The sequence below is a fragment of the Bactrocera latifrons genome, unplaced genomic scaffold (genome assembly GCF_001853355.1).
Source record: "Bactrocera latifrons isolate USDA-ARS-PBARC rearing strain unplaced genomic scaffold, ASM185335v1 scaffold_471, whole genome shotgun sequence".
NCBI lineage: Eukaryota > Metazoa > Arthropoda > Insecta > Diptera > Tephritidae > Bactrocera > Bactrocera latifrons.
Window position 1 is genome coordinate 333 of NW_017537125.1, and position 21,229 is coordinate 21,561.

Below are 21,229 nucleotides of genomic sequence, written 5' to 3' on the forward strand. Positions count from 1 at the left end.
TAGTATTTTTGCAATCTACAATCTTGCAAGAGCAAGCGAATACCTCTAATATTTTTTTTTTTATTTTTAACGCAGAAAGGAGTACTACGCGAAAGTACTTCAGTCACCCCGGGTATTCGCTCGACCAAAGTTATAAAAAAACGTGAAAAAATTTAGTGAAACATAATGACATAACATGTATTTTTAGTGCAAATTTTTTAATTTTTAAACGTGTGAAAGTAGTCGGAATCGTGCCTGATAACCGTAAAACAACAAACAACAACAACTTTTTTCTTATGTGCAGCACATTACATTTGTCCCCAACATTTTGTCATCGTAATATAAATCAGAACTAATGTCCATTCTTATAATTATTTACTTTTTCGTGAGCAATAACTAAATTAAATTGTTTTAATTTTTTGCTCACAAGTTTGTGTGATTGTCTGTTAAGTATTAATTTTTTGGGTTGGCAACACTAATGAAGCTTCGACTGAAAATAATTTAAAATCGTAATATCAAAAAGAGTTGGGCTGATCTGAGAATAGCTTTAACTTCAATTCAACCTAGTAAATTGATGACCGTAATGAAAATTATAATTTGCCCCTACTCTGTTAACATTTTGAATATCACTAACTATATTTGTAGTTATGTCACAACAAACTAAGGCAACCTTGGGATTTAAGAAATCTTGCAACGAAATTAACAAATGTTAATAATAATATAATATATTTCGGAATAATAAGATTAAAGTAATTTTTTATAAATAAATTTCATTAATAAAATCTCAAAAATAAAATAATTGCTACCTTTCTTAAATTAATAGTCAATATTAACGTTGCTCGTTTTTCCATAACCTTGTAAAATTCTCAGAAAACATAATGTTGTAGATTTTTTAAATTAAACATATACTTTTTCAGCTTAAAGGTTACAACAAAATTTATTTACATAAAGAGCATATAATTTCTGAACAATAAATACAATATCATATTTCAGTACGCAAACAAAAATATCACAATTTAACAGCTCTTCCACTGAACATGCCATATTCGTTCGATTATCGAGCTGTCATTTGTACTCGTTGTCTCGATCTGTCATCGTTGAACGAGAAAAACACCTGCGGCGAATTCATATAACTTCACAATTATTCGATTTCTTTCTGACACACGCCATACCCATGTGGTAATCAAAAATGTTATTATTACCGACAATATGTCATCTCTTTTCCACTCATAACCAGAAGGAATCCTTCGCTTTAACAGCAAACGGTCGAAACGAGCCAGACTAGTTTGTGAAGCGATTTCGGTCGTATTTCCATCGTTGTCGTTTTCTCCATAATTGCGTTATTTTTTCGCAATTCGTGAGATTGTGTACACTATTGCGAAGTGTACAGAATGACAATTCTATGGGTTGTTTATTGTGAATGAGTGAAATCGTGTACAAGCAAACAAAACATTATACAGAATTTTATGTGAGAAATACTTGTAGACGAAAATTGTTCGGCGTTTCCCACACAAGTACCCTGCAGTAGCAGCCACAGTCGCAACCGCAATTTCGCCCCTCGAGCGTCTTGCGTAGCATTTCGCACAGCTGCTGTGAAATAGTGTTATCTCGCTCCGTAGTATATACTCGATGCTTATGAATGTGAAGAACTATTCACATATTCGGTATTAAAAACATTACAGTGTATTCGTTCCGATGCGCAGTCACAATATATTTGGTGATTTTCTGTGCCTCTGTGCATCACCTCGTATAAAAGTGTGTATGATATGTGCATGCGTGCGTGCGAAAACGTAAGAAATATACATTACGAACAAACATCGCGAGTGAATTGCTGCTCATCTGTTTATTTGTTTTCATTTTCATAAACAGTGGCATGAATAAAAGAGTGCTACTATAATAGAGTCGCCATTGACGTGAGAGAGTTGGACTGTCAAGAAATTGCAATCACGGAACATTGTGAGCAATGGAACAATATATTTGAAAGTAAAATCAGATATGTTATTCAAATGTTTATATTATAAAGACTCAGGACATTAAATTATTGGATTTAAATAGCAGAGTAAATAATGGTAAGTTTTTTTGCAGTCATTTTAAATTTTATAGTTGCCATTGATGTTAATATTAAATGTATCAACATTTCATTTTTCTACAATGTTACTTTCTTATAATAATAAAATAGAATTCATGATACCCAGAAAATATGCGGATTGTTTTAGATAGCAAAATGTTTCGTTCCAATTACAAATTATTCTATTATTATCAATAACAGGTGTTTATCAGTTTCTGTTGATAGATTTAAGTGTACATTTAAAATGTCAACTTTAACCATAACATTACAATCGGTCCCTAATGTGGTAAACCTTGCATTGCCTGTATTAGCATTGTTAACCCACTACGTCTTCGATTCTATTTATGTTTATAAAAAGGGAAAGGGAAAAACCTTTAAATACTGTAAAGAGCGAACATTTGTTTGAAATTATGAAAATGAACGTTTGAAATAAAAGTGCTCGTTTTAAATTTGATTTAACAACGACAACTATTTAACCAACCTATTCAGAAGAAACGCCTTATCTTAAATATACATTTATACTTCTGAAATGCAATAATAAAACAATCCTTTTTTCACTGGTCTAACGTTGTCGAAATAGCTCGTTTCCGGTCGAAATGAATAATATCTTTTACAAATAAAGTTTCCATTCAAGAACTTAATTTTAATTATTAGCAATGTTGCTATGTGAATCATGCAACCATTCACGAGTCGAAAAGTTCACTAGATAAATTTTTACAGATTGATTAACCGACATTTCAACGCTCTTAAATAATATGTAGTTTGTAAATTTAATTATATTCTACTTGTTATACATTTTTTTTATGGGAGAAATAATATTTGTTGCTTTAAATCTGCAAGCATTGTTTCAATTAGCTTTTCTCATTTCGGTGAAAATTTCGACCTTGTGCAACCGAGCCTTCGTTTTGAATTGCTCCCATAGATTGTAAATTCAGTTAATGTCTGGATTGCACGAAGGCCGGTCAATAAAGAAATCACATAATCGTCCAACCAACTGTGACTCTTCGCAGTATGTTTCAGTTCGTTATCTAGCTGAAGCACCCAAGTAACATTCATATTGCCGTCGAAATATTAAAGTATTACATCTCTCAGAATAAAAATATACTGGGCTGATGGGGCACTGTGTATATGAGGTCAAACTTCACTCGCGGATGCCGTTCTAAATTTTCCATTTGTTTATTTTTTTTTATTCGCACACGATTTGCTATTTTTTGTTGTAGCAGCAAAAAACGTTCCTGAAGTAATTTTGCCAAAAAATAATCCAGCTCCCTTCTGGTTACTTAGACCCGAAGGTCGTGGGAACTATCATCTCTAACGGTGATTATACGTGGTATTTTCTTATGTAGCACTTTTGCTGTAGTTTTGTGGGTTTTAAAAAATTGCATTAACATTTACGAAATCTCAAAGAAAGAGTTCTCATCATCGCGCATAATACTATCGTACTTTCTTCACAAGATTTGCTTCTGCCCTTTTACAGAACAAGCTAAATATACACTAATTTGCAAATATATTGTAATATGCATAAATTGAAGAAACTTACCCAAAATTATTTGTAAATGATAAAAATGTTTTAAAAACTGCATTGATAATTGCTTGACCGACTTCAATTTAAGCGTACTTAAGAAAAAAAACATGAGTCAAATATCTTGGTTTCACTCTGGATTCCATTTTGCGGTGGATGTAGCGTATAGACCTGACCTTGGTCATAGCGACAAAAGCATGAATGGTGTGCAAGGATCGTTAGTTGGTTGTACATCATGATTGTGCGACCGATAATCACGTACGGAGCGTCGCAGACTTCGGTGGGGCTCCAACTATCAAAACTGCAAAGACTAGTTTGTTTCTGCATAGCGGGTGCAATGTGCACCTGTCCGACGGCAGCACTGGAAGTGCCATGCACACACTTCTGCAAATAACAGCAGAGGGGTGTGGCAAAGGTAAAGTAATCCCGTCCAGAGGATAAAAGAGTTAAGTGTCAATATACCATTGGCCCTCCTTCCGTGTGACAGCATTAACCTCCCTCGGAACAAACTCAGGCTACTGGTCGCATTTTACACCGGCCGCTGCAAGCTGAATAGGCATTTATATAACATGGGCCTATCCTTTTGCGCTAACTGCCGGTTCTGCGAAAGGGAGCCTGAAACATCTGCTAATCGGCTGCACAGCGGTCTGTGGATGCAGGATTAAGGCCCTTGGATCCATGTTTCCGAATAGGTATCGCATCGCCTCACTAGCACCCAGCAGAATATTGGACTTAAAAATATGATGAGGCAAAGGGAGTCCTTGAGATTTAGTAGAGGGCATAAGGTCGCGGTGCATCCTCATTTATTATCTTAAAAACGGGTGTATAACGTAATGCCGAGAGTTAAAATCTCGAAATTTAAGACTCCGACAAATCAAAACGTCGACAAATATACGATACACAGTATTTGAAAACTATGTTCATATCAATTCTACTTGTTAACCTGAAAATATTTTAAATATTAGGGGTTTAATAAATTATTCTTAATATATGTATACCCATCAATCAGTGTACAGAAAATTAAAAATATTTTTAAAGGATATTATTATAATTTTGGTTATTTCAACACCGGGTTATCCTTAGTCCTTTGGCTTCATAATTCTTTTTGCTTTGGTGGCCTTCGACCTTGTTTTAACAATATAACCCTGGTGCCTCCAACACCCTTTAATTTTTGATAACCCTTTAATTTTTCTGCGGTTGCGTGAATACGTAGGTTCCGAAAAAACAATCCTAAAAATACTACATAATTATCTAAGAACTGTTTTAATCCTTTTTGCTGTATAACATATTAAATAAATAGAATTCAATAAGAAACGGCAACCTTTTCTGTAATCAGCTGATTTATTTTATCAGTTTCATTATCCGCTGTGAATATAAGTCGGTATGAATTCCAAAAACAGCTGATTCACAGTTTTTATGTATATAACGTTTTATGTAAGCTAATATAAATTAAATTAATTTTATAAATATATAAATTGACAGACATTTTTTAAACATGTTATGTATTTGTAGAGGAAGAGCCTCTAAATATGTTAATAGTAACTCAATAATGTTTTAATAAATATAGAAAATGAATATTTATATATATATACATATGTATATTATTAGCCAATAATAGTTAATTATTAGTACATGCTTATGCTCAAATAATTTCTTAAAATAAACTTACTAACATAATTAGAAGTCAACAGGATATTAAAATTTCACTACATTCCTTTAGAGATGATTTTACTCAGAACCGTTCTCTCATTCATCTAGCAGAAGCTGTTAATAAAATTTGACCTAGTGTATGGTAGATAGAGAGAGACAAATGCATTTAACATATGTATTACATATTCATTGCAGTCGTTTACATATGTTCAAATGCGCTGCAATACTCATATAATTTTACTAGTATAACACTGGCTCAGTTGCAATTTCGCTCTGAAGATACTTAATCGCCATGAATAGCGAGTAGTGTGTCGTTCACGAAAAGTAACGATAAAGAGAACTGTCAGAAACATCAGTCAAATCTGAATGCACAAAGCAAGACGAGAATAAAGTGAAATTCACTCGGATGAAGAGACATCGTGAAAGCAGAATACAAACGAAGTATTGGGTTTGTATTTTTTGTTTTATAAACAATTTTGCACGGTGCGCGAATATAAGTTTTACCAAAACAAACCGTATATAAAAGCAAAGTGACGAAAAACAAGAAAGGAAGTATATTGAATACAACAATAAGAGGATAAAAATGTAATAAGTGTACAACAATAGAAAAGGTGTTAACACGAATGCGACACCGAAACCACGACGAGGCAGTGACAAATAAGGAAAAAGTTACATATGCCCAATGATAAATTAAGACGTCAATCATCCAGTTATACTTTCAGATGTGATAAGTTAAGATATTTGATTTAAATTGTAATTAAAAGAGCAAAGTTTTGTGAAATTTTAAGCAGACAAACCGAAGAGTTGGGCAAATAAACAACAGCGACGGCGAGAGAAAAAATAATGGAAGCAGCATGGTATGTTGACAGGACATTGGTTTGATTGAAGTTAGTGAGTGTTGCCACGTAATTAATTAAGTTACATTCTAAAATGATAAGCCTGCGAAATTGGTCAACATCTTGGTTCCTCTGATCCCTTGAGAACCACTGGGCTGCCAAAAAATATTTCCGTTGACAACAAGTTTTTGATAGAGCTTTCAGTTAGCTGAGTTTTGTAAGTTAACTCAAGCTTTTCTTCAAGGTGATTTTTTAACTGCTAACTAAATAAATATAACGTTAACAGTTTTGTTCTATTTGTGATAACAATAATCATAATTTATAAGAAATTCTTTTTAAATATTTAGAGTATTAAATAAAAAAAGAATATTTTGATTACCAATTTTATTAAGTGTATTATTTTTTTAAAGAATAAAAATAAAATATATTTGAAATAACGTTGAGCGCAAAGTAGTGGAGCTTCCTTCATGAAACAGTTATATTGTTATATCCTAAAATATTCAGAAATATTAATTTTAGTTGTGACTTTTGTGGCAACACTCACTTTGTGCTGAGTGAGAGCGAAGAAAATACACAAAAGGGAAATCATGAAAATCGTGTCAAATGCAAACATTGCAAAACTTTTTCACATTTTCATAAAGAAAAATATTTTTAAAGGTATCGTTTTAAAATAAATACAAGAGTACATCGAAAATATTTATAAGTGCATTAAATATTTCTTTAGCGGTTTGTGACCGTTTTAACTGTGCTTTTGTTAGGTCAGAAATATAAAAGCGTAATGGACATTATTAAACCTCGTTGTGTACTTAAAGTTACGCGATATGTTGTGATTTGGTTAACATTTTATGTGAAAACAAAATATCCTTCAAAAGAAAAAAATACATGTAACAATATTTAGCTGATAATTTGTATTGTCCATTATAATGTACTGATTTCAGATAAATGTGTATGTGTTTACAGATAGAAATCAAATGAAACATAATTATGCAAAAATAATTCGTAACGTTTCTAAATAGATTATAATGTATTCCTAATAAAATATTTGCTATTTCATTCTCTAAAATTATTAAGTATATTCATAGTGTCATAATTATGCAGAGTTAATTTTGTCATAATATAATCTATCATTTTCTTCTTAAATTTTCAGATTTCATTAACAAATTGAAGAGCAAAACAAACCAAAAAACTAAAGAAAACGGTTAATAAGCAATTAATACAAAAAGGGAAGCAGTTGTTATAGTATAAAAAAAAACAATTGAATAAAATAAGACAGTTTGTCAAAAAGTGGTAAAAGAATATCGTGTAATTTGAAGGAAATTGGTGTACAAGAAAAAGAAGAAGGAAACTACTTAAGAAAGCGTATACGTAAAACGGTTGTGGAGCGCAAATTAACTCCCGGCTCTGTAACACCTTCAAAGGTTAAATAAAAAGACAACTACAAAGGAAACGGCATACCTCTAATAATTTAATAATAATATATAAACCGGAACAAATCTGAAGGATACATAAATATGTATTTTAAAATACCGACGAAAATATAAAAAATTACTTAATCAAAAGAGGCGAAAAGTGAAAAGCGCAAACTAGAGGCAATGGTACTATACTGTGCTATCTACCCACCATAATTTGTTAGCATTAGTAAAAATACCTTAGACTATTAAAAACATCTTAACAAAGAAACAACAGTTGAGGTAATTATTCTTCAGACTTGCCACTATGCCAGCGCTACCACACGAAAAAACTAAGCGAGAAATATTAAACAAAAATACAGTTTCAATAGCCAGTGTCATTTCTAAAATGCCAAGATATAATAACTTTCATTTAACTGACTAAAATCATCTAATTACTCCCATAACAGTGAAATCCTGCTGACTATATTTTCCGCGCCATTATATTATTAATTTGTTGAATTGTAAGTTGTGTAAATTATTAATATACGGTTTAAAAAAGAAATATAGAAAGAATTGCAAACACTACGTCATTCCTATAGACTGAAGTAAATCCTCTGATTATTATAATACAACTTATGCTTGAGTCGAGTGAGTACTGAGTAGTTTTAACCAAACTAACTAATCAATCTTGCAATTAAATTAGTGTGTTAAATTCAAGATAAATAGCCGCCTGATTTAATGCACAATTCGAGAAAATTGAATTTAATTTGAATGTCGTCGGTGATTAGGTTTTACTGTAATAGGAAGGAATTACTGGCACCATGCAAAGCTTGGATTCATCATGTCAAGAAGCTGATGTAAGTATACAATAATTAGATAAAAATCTATAAAATATATGTATATTGAAACTTTAATTTGTATTTTTATAATTGCAGTTTATAATAAATGACACGCTTAAAAAGCTTAAAGGCTCCAACACTAGCATAAATAGTAACAGTAATTCGACAACTGCAGCTTTAACATCTTTGAATTCAAGCGGTAGCAGCAGCAGCAGCATACTAAGGCATCAACATTCTCACCAGCAACTAATCTATCAACAACATTCTTCTCTTCCTTCACAAACCAAGCAGCCGCAGTACCCCCATTATCAAAACTTACAGACCGCACTGCAGTGTCCTGCACCGTCACCGCAACCACAACAGCTCACAACACCACCGCCACCACCAGCACCATTGAGCAGCGTTACATTTCCCACGAAAAGTTCGTTGCTTGACTCCAGTCTGCTACATTGTAACATCACACAAATTCCTAGCCAACCGCCGTATTGTATTTTCGATGATGGGACTGAATCGCCCAGTGAAGTTCCGCCTGCTGAAATACTCGCAACTAGTAGTAGCAGTAGTGTTGGTGGTGGCAGCGGTAATATCGGTAGCTTGGACGGAATTGTTCTACTCGCAGAACCATCGGCGACAACATCAACGCATGCAAATACTTCGTCTGCGGTGCCATCTCCATCATCATGCTCATCATCTACAAATCTTTCCAATTTTAATTCGATCACTTCACCATCGCCGGTAGTGCCCGATTTATTATTATCAACACCGCCGGGCGTAAATTCCTCATCATCACTTGGCGATTCAACTGCTAATACCAATTATGGTGGCATCGGAACAAATGCATTTCTAACATCTTTAGCGCAGGCATCACAATTTTCTACAACAACAGTAACGCATCAAAGCAACAATAATAATATTACAATAACCAGTAATAACACTAACAAAAAGGCTGATAAACGTCCTTCCGCGTCTTTAAGTACTCAACAGCAACAACAACAGCACAGCAATCACTCACACCATTACCAGCAATCATCTACGCATCATCATCCACCGCAGCATTTGTTAAATACATCGTCGCCATTGGCAGGTGCGGTCGCATCTTCATCGCCAACTTCTTCGCCTAGTAAGCGGCAGAAAATTTCTAAAGATGCAACAAGCCGATCATCACCATCAACATCTACGACGCGTGCGTCAACTAACAAACGCGATGGTAACAACACTGTGCCAACCAATTGTACAACAACAACAACAACTGGTTCTAGTGGAACAACATCGGCGACAGGGTCATCTAAGTTTTTCAACATACATGATAAGATTCGAGAAAATTATTTGCAATTGTTGGCTAATGATTTAAATGCGTTTACGGAAACTGGGGTAAGTATATGTTCTACTATAATATAGCATGTGACTTTGTGAATTATCTACAATTTCGACGTTAAGTAACTAAATTTCATACCCATCTTACAAATCATCAGCTATAATGAAAATGAAAAAAGGAAAAATAAAAACAAACCTTTAAAATTATAATTATAAATTTCTTACTTTTTGCAGCTCAAGCAGCGTTCACGTGCTTTTGTTTTGGAACGTTTAGTGGAGAGCGAAAAATTGAACACTATCGTTGTAAACCTATACCCTGGTAATAAAGGATACTCATTAGCATTACATTATGATGAGCGGCAGTTGTTGACAGCTAACGGTGAATTAGTGCATGGTGGCGAGGCGTCCGGCAATGTACCGGGCGTTAGCGGTACTGAAAGTGGGATAGCTGGCATGGGTATCAGCTCCTCTGCCAACATATATAGAGGTGCTTCTAGTCGGAATACATGTAGCGGTAACAGTAGTAATAAAATGAGTTTAGCTTCCATACCGCCAGATTTAAAATGCGGCACCGACTTTGATAGTACAGCTGAATTAAAGCTGAAAGCAGCCGGTAGGGCTGATGATAATAGCCAACAAAGTGAATTCGCTTTAATCGAAGTATTGCGTTGGCCCTACGAGAACGATCAGTTGCTGCAGTGCATCGATCGTGAGGTAATACCGGACTTTCTAGTTGACATGTTAAATGCACCTAGCCTCACACTGAATGCTTCTCAAGATGATAGCGAACCCCGTACCTATGCTAAGCCGAATGTATTTTACGCTGGCTGCGTGATTGCGCAAATACGAGATTTTCGACAAACCTTCGCTATTTCGACGAATATCTGTGATACGAAACACGTCCTCCTGCGGCCCACAAATGCTACCATTTTTTCTGATATCCAGCACTTGGCAAGCACAACGAATATGAGCATAAGCCCAACAATACCCTCAATGGTTGGTGCAGCAATTTGTGGCGCAGAGGACAAACTACAACTAGAAAGTCAGTTGGTGTTGGCAACTGCGGAACCGTTGTGTCTAGATCCCGATCCTAATATTGGGCGTTTCGCCATCAATGCTCAGAATGCACGGCAACTATTTAATACACACGAGATGCGGAGACAAATGAAGAAGTATACACAGATATCGATAAATCGAAAACGGAAATTGGATCAGTTCACACATCATTACGGACTGGAGTTGTGTGATTATTTGACGCGTTTACGCGCCAAACCACGCACCAGTAGTAGTGCAAATGCCAATACTACAGCGGCAACAGCACCCAGTAATAATCCATTGGTGAGTGCCATGCTCACGTCATTCTCGTCGAAAGTGCCACGTCGTCCGCGTGACGTCATACGACCTATTCGACCGCCACGTCTAGAGTATCCAGCGAATCTAAAGGTGCCCGAGCAGCTAATAAGTGTGGAAAAGTATGCCAAAACCTACGAACGGCCACGCGAAACAACAGATTGCCAGCCGCAATTGATCGAGGAGTATGTGCTGGAAACCGAACGCGAAGAAAATGCTGGACGTCGTGTGATATATCACATAAAACTTTCGATTTTCCAACGACCCTCAAATTCCGAGTACCTGGGTGAGCTGTATGTTGATCGTGATTATCGTGAGGGGGAACGAAATGGCGAGTCGTGTCGCTTTTCGTTAGGTACACGCATACATGCGAATCGCTACATACAACAATTCACAGAGATTTTCACCGAAGAGGGGCGCAAGGCGGTTAAAATCACGCATTTGATGCCAGGTCACTTGCCTAAGGTAACACATACGGGGATAACACCGGAACAACGACAAGCTCTGTTGCTGCAGCAACGGCAAGCTGCTCTATTAGCAGCACAACAACAGCAACAGCAACAACCGCATGTGCAACATGCTTCAACCGCAAATGTGAATACTCAACACTTGACCGTTGCATCAGCAACAGCAGGTGGCAATCAACAGACGCAGCAGCAACAGCACGTTGTGTTGGTAGGACCGAATGGACAGCAGCAACACATATTGCCCGCCACTGTGCAGCATATAAACACTGTCGGTCTACAGCAAGTGTCACAAAGTGTTTGCGGAGTTGGTGGTAGTGTGCAACAGCAACAACAACAGCAACATATTGCTATTACGCCAACTGGCAGCAATTTGTCGAAGAATATCAATATTGTCGGGTTAACTGCCAGCAATGCTGCCGCGGTGCAGCAAGTATTGCGCCAACAGCAAATGCAGCAGCAGCAACAACAACAACAACAACAGCAGCAGCAGCAGCAGCAGCAAATTACAACCCAATTTATAGATGCGAACGGCTCAACGATGCACGTACAGACGAGCGGTGTGCATGCGCAGCAACAGCAGCAACAACAACAGCAAACACAACACATACAACTACATTCGGTGGGCGGTAGTAATGCGCACACTACAACGCAACTCAGTCTCAGCAACGGTTCTCTAGTGTTAGTGCAACAACATCCCATAACGCAAAATCAACAGCAACAACAAACACAAACTCTACAACATGCTGGCATCACTATACAACCTGCCAACGTGCAACAACAACAGCAACAGCAAAAGACTCAAGTGATCACGGCGGCTCAATTGAATGCCGTTGCTGGTGCAAATTCAGCACTGCGCACACAACTCAGTTCCAGCGTGCCAATATTGGTATGTTGCTCAATTTATTTTTTTATTTACTTAAATTCATTACCCAATATTTCTTTTTTTGTACTTACATAATACACTGACCATTGTAGCAAGCGCAGCTGAAGGCCGCGCCATTACTCACTCCACAGCAGCAACAGCAGCTTTTGCATAAATCTGCACAACAACAACAGCAACAGAGTACTGCCAGTAGTAACAATAGTAGTAATTCCACTACATTACACACCAATCCTGAGATAAATGCAATCTTCACAAACATCATGAATAGCGCCAATCAGTTCCAACAACAAAAACAACAGCAGCAACAGCAACAGCAGTTGCAGCAATCCTGTAAATATTTACCACCCTATACCTATGTTATATGCAATTTTTATCACTATTGATTAATTGTAGCAAACAACACTGTAAGCAGCAGCAGCAATGTGAAGAATAGCAGCAACGCTTCCATACGCAGTCTGTTGAATAGCGCACCTGCTGCAATGACAAGTACGCCTGTGGCAAGCGGCACTTTCACTACTTCCACTGGCCAACATCAGACTGTCACATTGGTGCAACACACAACTTCGACGCCTCAACAACAACAACAACAGCAGCAACATCAAACCGTTGTTAGTGGTGATAGTTTTGTACAGGTGGCAACACAGCCAACCACTGTCTCAGCGGCAACTACAACCGTGCAACAACGTAAACCAACCAACAATGAAGTGTTGCAGAATCTCTTGCATACTAATCGCAAATTCAATATCGTCACCAGTGGTGGAAATATTGTAACTGCCAGTACTGGGGGTGCTACCTTCCGCACTGCAGCCGGCAATTTGGTTGCTGTTAATCTGAATCAAGCAACGCAACACCAAAATCAAACGGATGGGCAGCAATCGCAACAACAAACGACAGGCACACAAGCACAGCAAACACATCAAACGGTACGCGTTTCAATGTCGGCACTCGCCTCACAGTTAGCCTCCCCGCCAGCCATTATGACAAATCCAAATTCGGCAAACTTTGGCTACACTGTGAACACTTTGGGTGGTAGTGGTGGAACAGTGAATGCAGTTAACGCTGTGAGCGGTGCAACCGGCAATAGTATCAAAATACTCAATAGTGGCGTGCAACAACAGCGTGTGGCATTGGCAAATGCATTGCGACGCGACTCGAGCAATACGGGTGCACCGCCAAACGCTATAGTTGTTGGTGTGGCAGCACCTTCGCCGGGCAGTGATTCGAATGCATCGAATGCTAGTGGTTTTGCCGTGCCACAGCCAACTAGTGCCACCAACTCGGTGGGCACCGCAACCAGTTTGACACTGCTCAGCGCGGCCACACCATCCCCATCCGGTTCGGATCATTCACAGTCGTCGCAAACGCAAAATCAAGTATTGCTTGAGCGTTTGCACAACAATAGTGCCACTACAGCGACGGCGATACCGAATATGTCGCCACAGCAGCAGCAACAACAGCAATCACACGCACACACCCAGTATCTAACGAAAACGCTAGTGCAATCGCCAGCTGCTGCCCCATCCATACACTCACCTATGTCTAGTCCACATCCACAGCCATCACCATCGCCACAGCATCATCATCATCAGCAGCAACAACAACAACAGCAATCTACTGCCTCCAATACTACCACCACATTGAACTTACAAGGTATTAATTTATTGCAAGGCGCCATAGCCAATTTCCCCGGCCTGCAGAACGTTCAACTACAAATACCGGGTTTGGCGCAACCGCTCTCATTGCAATTGCAATCTGCTGTACAACAACAGCCACAACACACATCACAAACGAATGCTGCCACTGTGTCGTGTATAGTAAGCGGCGGCGGTGGCAATGCTGGTGGTGGTGGTGTCGCTGCTTCATCCAACAACAATGTTGCTGGTGGCGCTGGCAGCAGTAGTATGGGTCAACAAACACATATACAGCAACGCAGCTTATTGGTATCAGTTCCTGTCTCAACACACAGCCAACAGCAACCACAACAGTCGACACAACAGCAGCATACGATAACTCTGCAAGCGGCATCGGGGACGCAGCAAACACAAAATCACGTGCAACATGTTGTACCGCCCACGGGTACGATTGTGAATCTGCCAACTTGTGGCACTGCCACAACTGCTGGCACACAAACTGTAGTTCTAACGAATACTGCGACAGGTGGCGCAGGTGCTGGTAGCAATGTAGGAAATGCAGTGGGTGGTGGCGGCACTACAACAACAATGCTAACCCTGCCAATTGGTAAGTACAATTTGTAGTGTTATTCAGTTAAATTTCTTAGATTTAAAGAAATTTTGGGAAAACATTAGAATACCGTTTCGGGATTTCGAGCATAAAATGGGCATATCCACCCATGCCCATTCCCAGATCGAGAATATATATAGTTATGGCCGCGGGAAACTTATAATTTTCGACATAATCGAGTTAAAGACTGAACATTTTAACTATTTAAAGTCCATATTTTTTCGATTCAAAATATATTTTACATTTTATAATATAAAAATGCAATTTTACAAACCTTCTACGTCGCGACATGTAGGTACAAATGAATATTTCTTCATGAAATATCAAAATTCACGAGTTTTATTCCCTTTCTTAAACACTTGGCAAACGCAGAATTTTTTCCAATTCTAATACTAACTTTCATCTTCAATTAATAATAAACGACAATAGTTAATATAACACTTAAGTTAATCGGTTGTATGCGATGGCGCTGCAAAAAAATAACCCTGATCAGCCCAGTACCGGCGTGTACTCAATTTTTTTTTCGCGTAGAAGAACTCTTGCGTTGATGGCCTTCGGCCGTGCTTTAAAAAAAATTGCCCTGTTAGTGCCACAACCGAGGTTTATTTACTGTCCATAACCGTTTATGTTTCAGTTTTATTATTATATGAAATAATGTAATTGAATAAAACATAAATAAATACTGAATTAAAGCCATTTTCGCTCTATATTAACCCTCACCTGCCCGAATTAAAATGGGCGGAGCTAAAACATTTTATAGCACAGATATATGTTAGTCTTATCTCAAGTAGGAAGTGATAAAAATTTCAAAGTCCTTAGTGACCTGGTTCGTTAGTTACACTTTTACAAAACTATTGTAAACAAACTAAACACTTTTCCAAAGACTTATTTTTAATAACTATCTTACCTTTATTTATTGTTGTTGTTTTAACGGTTTCTCAATCCCCGTTAGCATGGTAAGGGTTATCTATGTTGTCGTCAACGTCATTTAGCGGGAAACCCAGGAAACGTGCTGTTTCGAGCATCTCAAGACCTCATGGACCATTAGGAAAAAGGGCGGTTAGATGAGTTCGGTTGGCAGGGCATGCAAAGAGGTGGTCAGTGTCAAGCGGGACTCTTGCATGCAACGACATTGGATATTTCGGTGTCTATTCTGGATAAGTAGGAGTTTAATCTGCTACAATATCCAGAACGAAGTACCTTTATTTATTTATGTTGTTCGCTTGGTTTTACAATAAAACAGCTATTACTATCTTTTTAAACACTTTTTGCGTAAACGCCTTTTTCGCGATGTTGACAATTTCACTCTACGAAAGACATTTACTAAGTGAACCCTTCCATAGCTTACATTAAAACAATTCATTGAAAGCTTACACAATACACCAGACTACGAAATGCAAAAAACCATGCGTCCAAAAAATTTAAATAACGGGACTTAGAAGCATAAATGTACAATGTTGCCTATAGGCAACATCGAGCATGAAAGGGTTAAGTGAAATTAATGAGTGAAGCAAGAATGAAATCTAACTCTGAATTATTAATGCATATATATATAATAATTCTGTAAAGTTGAGGGTATGCTTTTATAGTACAACCGGTTGTTGTAAAATTTGGAACATTACAGTATAAGTGAGATCTTTAACACGTTCTACCCGGCACTGAGCTTATCTGACGGCGTGGACCATGGAAATAAATTAGATTGGGGAATTATAATTTTCTATTATTATTTGTTGTAGGTGTTTTCAACATAAATAAAATTTATTTTTTATGGTTCTTTCTAATAATATGCGCAGGGCTAGAAAGTGTTAAATAAGACTTATTGTCCAACAAATAATGAATACGTATTTTGGAAATATTAAAAGAACAACCTAAATATGTTCACTGCTAAATCCTTAACGTTCCCATGGGAGTGTAGTCCCACGTAGGGGAAAACTGCCCTCCAAAATCTGTTAACTCGGCAGCATTCTACATAACCATTGAGGATACGTTTCTAGCGTCACAAAATAATTGCTTAGAAGTCTGAATATAGGAAAACCAAAAGGAATATATATTTTTTTTTGTACTTAAATTAACCAGAAATATCTATTGAAAGTTAGTTACATTAACTGAAATCCAAAGCAGCAAGTTTTTTTACACCAATAACTGCAATACTAACTATCCGATCAAAATCAAGGATCCTCTTCTGGGTATAAAAAGTAATATTGTAACATGGAAACGTCAAAAGACCCTAAAAGTATATAAATGTGATGAGCTGAGTTAATTTAGCAATATCTTACCGTGCGTCTGTATATTTGCGAACTGGTTTCTCAATGTGAGATATCGATCTGAAATTTTGCACACATTCTTTTCTCCCAAACAGCTCATTCGTTTTCGGAGAGAGGTGTTAGATGAATGGGATTTGCTGGGCATGCAAAGAGGTGGTTAGGGTCATGGGGGGTTTCTTTGGATGCTTGACGTTTATTTCGTATGTCAATTCTGGATATGTAGGGATTTAACCTGCTACAGTATACAGAACGAGCTGCGCTAGGGTCGCTATAGACTCTCGCGCCAACTCGAGCTCTTCGTCTGCAATGGGTGGTGGTTTTGACTATAAGTACACCATCCTATGAGAGGGCTACAGCAAGTACCGAATCTCTGTAGCATAGAGGGATCGGTATCAAGTGCTTGTATGGTACTTTTTTGAGCTGCTCATTCGTTGTTGTTTTAACGGTTATCTAATCCCCGTTAGGATGGTAAGGGTCATTTGCATTGTCGTCGACGTCATCTAACGGGAGGCCCAAGAAACGTGCTATTTCGACGGGGTCGAACCAAAGAGAGGAGGGTTTTAGATGAGTGGGGTTTGTAGGGCATGCAAAGAGGTCGTCAGTGTCATGCGGAGACTCGTTGCATGCAGGAAGTACATTGGGTATGTCAGGATCTATTCTGGATAAGTAGCAGTTTAACCTGCTACAATATCCAGAACGAAGTAGCGCTAGGGTCACTCGCGTTTCTCGCAGCAACTGGAGCTCTTCGTCTGCGATAGGTGGTGATTTGACCACAAGAATGCCATTCACAGGAAGGGTACTGTACGGCGTCGTCGACGTAGTCAAGAAAAGACCTTTTAATGCTCCTAGGAGGCGGTTCCGCTCCAAGCAGATGGCTGCAAGGGTGATTCCTACGAAAACATCCCAGCAGGAACTGCTTGGAGAGGAGTTCACTATGCTCCTTCACTGGGAGCATAAGCGTCTCACTATGGAGATGTTCTATGGGAGATATCAAAAGCATCCCGTCGTGGTCGGGAGTGCAGTATTTTGGCAGGTTTGAAGTTTCCTAATCTGCGTACCACTGCATCCAAGCTACCATATTGGTGCTGCGTGGTTAAAGACAGCTGCTCATTCGTCGGGACCGCCGGTACCGAATTTCTATAGCATATAGCTGCCATACAAACTAAACGATCGGTATCAAGTGTTGTATGATATACATATTTTAAGAAATTATCGCCTAAGCGAATGTTGCAATCTCCGAAGAAATTGTTCACATCGAGTCACCATAGCATATAGCTGCGATACAAACTGACCGATCACAGTCCTTGTAAATAACGTTTGTATCTGTTTATACATATATATTGTATTAAAGCTTTTGTTTAACCAAAGCTAACTTTAATTTTAACTGATGATAGTACTTCTTTAATATATGGTATATGTGCATTCATATATTTATATGGTTCCTTAGATGATAATTATTTATTATATTTGTCGTACAAAAGAAAACCACTAAACACTACGATTCTTCAACTTGACGAAATTACACTAATTCTATTTTCTTTTCACATTTTTCATTGCTTATATACGAAAATTCCGTTCCTATCCTCGAAAATACTGCTTATATCCTTAAACACAATTATCACCAACATATTAACACTGCACATTATCATAATTTCACCGTAAATAAAAAAAATTATATATATATATTAAAGTATAAAATGAGAGTTTAGCTTCCAACCATTTTGCCATACAAAAACAAATGTACATACACATGTGTAATATTTATTTAATATCAAGCATATAAATACCCATAAGCTAGCACTTACAAACTCTTGCATTTCGTTGCTCTTGCCCGAATCACATTTAGATTCGATTCCCCATAAACATCGCTGCACTCGTAATATTTAGTATGTTACTAACATTTTTATACTCATTAAATATTCATCCCCCCACAAAAAAAATATGTATATATATATAAATGTTTTCGTGACATATTTAACAAAAAGGACAAACAGATTTATAATAACCTAGCGTCAGTCAATCAATCCGCCAGCCAATTCATTTAACCAATAAATCAGCAACAAAAAATCAAAACAACAACCCGCGTACTTCCCCTTTCAATTCCAGCTCAATTTGTTGGTCCCGGTGTACAAAAACTCAATCCTCAAACAATTCGTACCTCAAGTGGTGGTGGGGGTGTTGCAGGTGGCAGCATAGTTCTTCAGCAGCAGCAACAACAACAGCAAGTGACGCAGCAGCAACAGCAGCAAGGACATCAATCGCAACAACAGCAAACAACGACAATAAATGTGAGTGGTGTTGCTGCGGGTAGTAGTGCGGCTGGTGGCAGCAGCATAGTCAGCAGTGGCCAGCAGACGGCAATTCAATTGGTCGGCACCATACAGCAACGGCCGCGTAATATAGTTGTGGGCACAAAGCAACTGAGCGGCGCGCAACGGCAATTGATTGCAACGCAAAGGAATATAGGCGGTTCCACGCTGAAAATCGCTACAACGCCAATGAATGGTAAGATATTTTTTTAACGGAGCATAATACACAATCTTAAATAATTTTATATATATATATATTATGCATTTTACACTAATATTATTCAATATATAATCATTTACACATCACTAAATAGTTTTTACTTTAACATTTAATCATAAAAAGTTCATAATGAAAGTTTTCTTAACTTTAACAAATCTCAGTAAAATGGAAAAGATGAAGCTGCAAATTCAGAAAAGATATGGTTTAAGAAAAGTAATTGTTGTAAAGAAAGTTATACCCTACATTCATAGTTATTTCGCGTCGAACTACTTTCTAAATTCTTTTACCGTTTTTTGTCGAATTTTTCTTGAATTTTTTTGTCAACAATTTTAGTAACGTCGTCACTTCCGAAGTCGGATTTTTCACTCACTTTTTGAATCTTAATCAAATAAACAACCTGATATTTATTTTATATTGCGCTGATCGAGGGGGTGACATGCGGATGTTATATTAGAAGAGTAAAAATATCAACTTATTAAGTTTTATATCTCTTTAAATCTATACATATAAATATATATTATAGATATATTATATCTATAAATCTTTCTATGACATTATTGCTTCTACACAAATGTTCTAAATAAAAAATTAAGTGTCATAATGCTAGCTTATTTTTCTAATCTCCTGATTTCTTATTCGTCTTAAATCCATTTTCAGCATCGAATGCGAACACCATTACAACAACCACAAATCTAACTGCCACTCCCATTGTGATGTCGACGCAAAAATTGCAGCTGAAAACTATCAAAACGCCACAACAACAACAACAACAGCAACATCAACAACAACATGCGCGCATATTAAATCAAGTGACTGCAACGGCTGCCTCTCAAACGCAAACCACGCACCAGAATCAACAGCCACAGCAGCAGCAAACGATTATAATAGGTCAGCATTTAGCCGCGGCGCCAACAACACAGCAATCACAACAACAACATATACAAGTTGCAGGACGAACCGTAACCACAACCGGCAATGCCAGTCTAAATCAACAACTAATTTCGGCGTTAGCCAAGGCTGCCAAACAACAACACCAACATCAGCAACAAGCAGCAAATCGGCGTAGATCGGCAACTGATGTAAATAAATAAATATATATAAATGAATAGAGTGAACCAACAACGATTGGGCGCACAGTAGCGACAGTTGGCTGAAGTGTATGTGTGTGTGGTGTGTGTTAGTGTGTGTACGTGTGTACGTAAAATGTATAATGAAAAATTATATAAGCAAACAGAATAAGAAAAAAGCAGATATTAAAACAAAGCAAAACAAAAAAAGATTATTAAAAAAGGAAACTCAAAAATATTCAAAATAATTGTATTTGCAAATGCAAACAAAATACGAAAATTTAATCTAAGGTATTATATAATATTATACTTTGAACAAACTAAAGTACGAGTAAATTCGTTTACTCCTGACACATACCCCAACAGCAACACGTGCATATTAAAAAAAAAGAAACGAACAAACAAACATATATATAATGAACGCCCATTACCGTTATTCGCTCATCTCACACTGTTAACGGCAATCAAAACATCAAATTGACTATCTCTAAACAATTCTAGGGTTGAGGGTTAAAGATGCTTAAAAAAAGTAGTAAGCCGATATACATATGTATGCATGAATTGGATTGTAAATAAATATCCTTTAATCGGTAAAATATTTGAAATTAATTTCCTTAAAATTATGTACCATTTATATATAGATGTATAGAAGGTTTTGATGAATTCTATTGCATAAGATCCAACTACATATATTTGAAACGGACACTTTCGCATGATAATGAAATCTAAAAGTGCCCACTTTGAAGCATATTTATCAAAATGTTATTGCAAAACCAAAAATAAAAAACATTAATTCGGTTAAACACCACTCTACCCTAGTCATCCTACA

General features: G+C 37.2%; 1 protein-coding gene across 5 annotated transcripts; it reads left to right on the top strand.

Moving 5' to 3' along the window:
- The first annotated feature begins 2,007 nt into the window (after nt 1-2,007).
- On the top strand, nt 2,008-20,559 carry LOC108973364. 5 transcript variants are annotated; one of them, XM_018940605.1, is made up of 9 exons: nt 5,603-6,076; nt 7,203-8,094; nt 8,235-8,303; nt 8,382-9,656; nt 9,834-12,302; nt 12,392-12,629; nt 12,693-14,537; nt 18,911-19,309; nt 19,991-20,559. In XM_018940605.1, the coding sequence occupies exons 3-9, from the start codon at nt 8,268-8,270 to the stop codon at nt 20,422-20,424; spliced, it is 6,696 nt and encodes a 2,231-aa protein (XP_018796150.1). In that variant the 5' UTR covers nt 5,603-6,076; nt 7,203-8,094; nt 8,235-8,267; the 3' UTR covers nt 20,425-20,559. The 5 variants fall into 5 exon arrangements, with proteins under 5 accessions (XP_018796148.1, XP_018796151.1, XP_018796150.1 ...); XM_018940603.1 differs by lacking the exon at nt 5,603-6,076 and adding an exon at nt 2,008-2,048 and having other exon boundaries at nt 7,203-8,303; XM_018940602.1 differs by having other exon boundaries at nt 7,203-8,303.
- The last annotated feature ends 670 nt before the right edge of the window (nt 20,560-21,229 follow it).